General features: G+C 43.0%; 1 protein-coding gene across 1 annotated transcript; it reads right to left on the reverse strand.

Annotated features, from left to right (window-relative positions):
- Positions 1 to 324: 324 nt before the first annotated feature.
- On the reverse strand, positions 325 to 1,278 carry LOC105984013 (olfactory receptor 52M1). The gene has a single exon (XM_013014057.1). The coding sequence runs from the start codon at positions 1,276 to 1,278 to the stop codon at positions 325 to 327; it is 954 nt and encodes a 317-aa protein (XP_012869511.1).
- Positions 1,279 to 4,296: the final 3,018 nt, after the last annotated feature.

Raw genomic sequence — 4,296 nt, forward strand, 5'->3', positions numbered from 1 at the left:
AAGGGTGCTTTGTCCTATTTGCTTGTATATAAAATATGAATCATAATATATCAGAAGATTTTTGTAAGAATTGCATGAAAAGTGCCAAATAAGCACTTGCTGCTATTTATTACCGATGTCTTTGCCATTGTTGATTTATGCTCTTTGTAGCTCAGTGTCTTCCAGTCATAACAGAATAGATAACTTCTACCTTTAGAACTTGATATTAGACTATTCCCTTGGAATTATCGAAGTCTCTCACACTGACTGAGAGGTTCTCAGTTGGGAAGCAGTCCTCCATGACTTCTCCATGAGCTTATATGAGAGAGAGGGAAAGAGCAACAGTCATCTCATCTTACTTCCCATCGTCAGGATTTGTAGAAGCCTCTCTCTGATCTGCTTGGTGCGGACCGCATAGACAATAGGATTCAGGATTGGAGGAATGAGGAGATAGAAGTTGGCCAGCAGAGTATGGATTGGAGGAGGCACCTGGTGACCGAACCGGTGAATGAGAGAAGAAACAGCAATGGGAACATAAAAGATCAGGATGGCACACACATGAGAACCACATGTCCCCAGAGTTTTAAGCCTGGCTTCAGGGGTAGCCAGCCCCATCACAGCCCTGAAGATCATCACATAGGAGGCAGCAATAGCCACTGAATCCAGGATCAACACCAGAAAGCCAATGCTCAGCCCGTAGACATTGTTAAGTGTGCTATCCCCACACGTCAAGGTGACCACAGCCATGTGCTCACAGTAGGAGTGGGAGATGATGTGCGTTTTGTAAAGAGGTAGCCGCAAGCGGATCATCAGAGGCAAAGGTCCAATGTAAAGAATTCCTCGAAGAAGAGCAGCCAGTCCTAACCGACACACCAGTGCATGGGTGAGGACCGTGGCATGACGCAGTGGGTCACAAATGGCTACGTAGCGATCGAAAGCCATGGCCAGGAAGATGCCCGACTCAACTGTAGCAAAGCAGTGGATGAGAAACATTTGCCCCAAGCAGGTATCTAGGCCAATGTTTCCAGCACCAAACCAAAAGATTCCCAGAAGTTTGGGAATAGTGGAAGTAGACAGAACCAGATCAATGATAGCCAGCATGCACAGAAAAAAGTACATGGGCTGATGCAGGCTGCGTTCTACCTTCACCACAGCCAGGATGGTGACATTCCCCACAACAGCCACCACGTACATAGAGCTAAAGGGGATGGAGAACCAGATGTGCATGGACTCCAGGCCTGGGATTCCCAGGAGCTGAAAGGAGCTGGGTACTGAGCAGACATTATGAAAGGTAAGCATGGCTACTTGGAAATAAATCTTCCCATTTGTGCCTGAAAATGTAGACGTTTTCCCCCTAGAAAAGAGAGGACAATCATTTACTCTTAGGTCATATAATTTTTTAAAGATCATTAATAAGATCATGAATACAGTAAGTCTTAAGAATAAATTGTAGAAGTTCATAGTATAAATGTCATGTTACATAGAAATATCCATGAAACCTCAAAATGAACAGGAAAAATGCACATTTGAATGAGCATAGAAGGGATTTGGTCAGCTTTTACTAGCATGACTCTTGACCCAATTATATTGTTACACTCATGAATCAATTGACCTATGGCTGATATATACCCATTGGGTCATTTATTTCTGCATGTGTATATGATACTGTTGCTGTTAGAGTCAGATGGGATGCTGTATAGAGTGACAGTTCCTCGAGGGAGATCCAATAGATTTGAAATACAGGATAAAAGTTTGGGGACAATCTGTAGTAAGTTAAAACTTAATCTTGGAACTAGCAACAACTTTTGAATAAACTGAAAGGATATTGAATGTTCAGGCCAAAATCACAAAAATCCCTGTCTGGGGAAGACAGGACTTTCAGAGGTTAGAAACAAAGTGAAATTTACAAGCTAACAGAAGCTTGCTTTGTGGAGCTGATACCCAAGGCAGAACCTAGCGAGAGCCTCCTTCTCCCTTCACGGGGACTGAATACGAAGATGAGATTTTAGAAGCAGAGATGGCTAATATCAGAAAGAAGGAAAATGAAATCAATACCGAATTCTAGGATGTTTAAGGGATCAATATGTTGCCTATGACATGTATTGGCTCAGATAAGAGGAACTAGCTCAAAGTGAGGTGTCTGCAGAGCAGGCATGGAAAGAGTTTGTGTTGTATGTCTTTTCTTTGTTTTGCTTTATTTTCTTAGTCTAAATGTTCAAAGCAAAATCTATTTCTTATATATGTCAAAGAAACCAGAAGAAAGGTTAAAGAGCATGGGAGAAACTTTGTCTTTTCTATCTTAAGCCTGGTTAAATGGACTATGGTGAAACAGTAGTCTGGCTTGGGAATTTCCCATATCTGACTTCACCTGCTGACAGTGTGGACTTAAACAAATGAATCCTGCTAGTGAAACACCACCAACCTCGCTTTACAATGAACTGATTTTTAAAAAGCTGTGCCTCGAAGACATTGTCGTGAAGACTGCATGCAGCATCCAATACACAAATACTTAAGCATCTGCTCTTTTCTTCATTTGAGACCACTATGCAAAACCAAGAATATGTTCCAGAAACTTCAAACAACTTTAAACTCTCTCCAGGGAGAATTGATGCTGAGAGGATAGTCACATGGAAACTCTCTGTAGTGTCTTGATCCTTCGGAACTCCTCTCTGTAAGCCAGGCTCACCCAAAGGTTTTCAAATATTAAATGGGTATGACATTGGCTGTAGCTGTAAAGTGAAAATAAATTTGTCATGGAGGCTGAGCATACAGACAACCTGGCTTGTCTCTGAGATTCTGGTAGACAGAGGTTTAGCTAAGAGGATCCAAGATTGGCTTCTTTATCCTATTTACTGATTCTTCTCCATTTACTCCTCCAGTGTGATGTCCCACAGATGCTGACACTTATATCAGCCAAAACCCCTGTTCTGTAATTTCCACAAGTTTATTCAATGTCAGGCACCAGCAGTTATTTTAAAAAGAGAATATTAAGGGCTGGGAAGGTGGCTCAGTGGTAGAGTGCTTGCCTTGCATGCCTGAGGCCCTGGGTTCGATTCCTCAGCACCACATAAACAAAAAGAAAAAAGCCGGAAGTGGCACTGTGGCTCTAGTGGTAGAGCGCTAGCCTTGAGCTGAAGAGCTGAGGGACAGCGCCCAGGCCCAGAGTTCAGGCCCCACGACCGAACCAAAAAAAATTTTTTTTAAAAGAGAGAATATTAAACATCAGAGACTTCTGAATTCTCTTCCCACCAGCCATGTCTAGGCCTTCTGCCAGCCACCCCAACACCTGAAAATGAGCTCTTACTATTTTCTGATACTATACATGTCCTCACCTGGTAAGGCCTGGATTCGGTAATGGTGGTCACTCATAGTCCTAGGACTTCGCCCTCTCTTGTCGGTTTCGTCAACCCTGTGTGCTCCTCTGCAACTGGTTCCAGCAGCTGCCTCTGGGATCATACCACATGTTTTCTTGTGGATATCCAGCACTTCACAGTCTTTACCAAGGATTTCCTCTAGCTTAGGTTCAGATCCTCTTGCAGAGTGCTTAGGACACTGTATCTGAAGTTGGACAAGTCACAGCATGTATATTGAAAGAAAAAGAGCTATAATCTCATCGAAGTCAGAAGTTAGAGAAACTTTCACATCCTCCTCCCATCCCCCACTTAATGGCTTCTAATGAAGTAGCTTTCATAACTTGCACAGGTCATGTTAAACAAAGCTACAATGTGGAAAACAATATCTTTGCTTTATTCCAGAAAGGGAGAGTCTTTGGATGGAACTACCAGCAAGACTTGCCAGATGAATTCTCATGACTCCCTCAGCAACTGTGGCTTCTCTGGTTGTTTCTGTGTCTATCTCCTTCCCTTCTGATGAGGTTAAGGTCCCTTCACTACCACTCAGCAGGGTCGATCACTTCTAGGTTTAGGGAGGAAAGTGGTGTTGTCAGAGAAGCCCACATCCCCAAGTCACACAAAGGTTAAATGCACACTCAGTGAATTAAGGACAGGGAAGGAAATCAGAAGGCATCTGATTTGTTAGGGTCAACCCAAATATCCCCAGTCCTTTGATCTGACCTAAAACTCTGAAAAGGTAGCCTTGACTTTTCCTCATTCCTTCTCTATGCCTGACAACTGAGAGCTATCTTCCTGATGAATGGTTCCTTCACTATTTCATCTCTTCCTGTCAACTTCTGAACACATCATGAAACTGAACAGATATACCTCACCTGTTAAATAAGGGTAGGCTGAGCTAATTTTTCTGTCCTGAGACCCCCAACACTATAAGTATCTCATTCTTTTTGGGGGGGTCCAGTCGTGG

This window comes from Dipodomys ordii, unplaced genomic scaffold (genome assembly GCF_000151885.1).
Source record: "Dipodomys ordii isolate 6190 unplaced genomic scaffold, Dord_2.0 Scaffold22, whole genome shotgun sequence".
In the NCBI taxonomy this organism is placed as follows: Eukaryota; Metazoa; Chordata; class Mammalia; order Rodentia; family Heteromyidae; genus Dipodomys; species Dipodomys ordii.

What these genes read in the sequence shown, in the direction of transcription:
- LOC105984013 (XM_013014057.1), bottom strand. Translation starts at nt 1,278, where the DNA reads ATGCTTACCTTTCATAATGTCTGCTCAGTACCCAGCTCCTTTCAGCTC.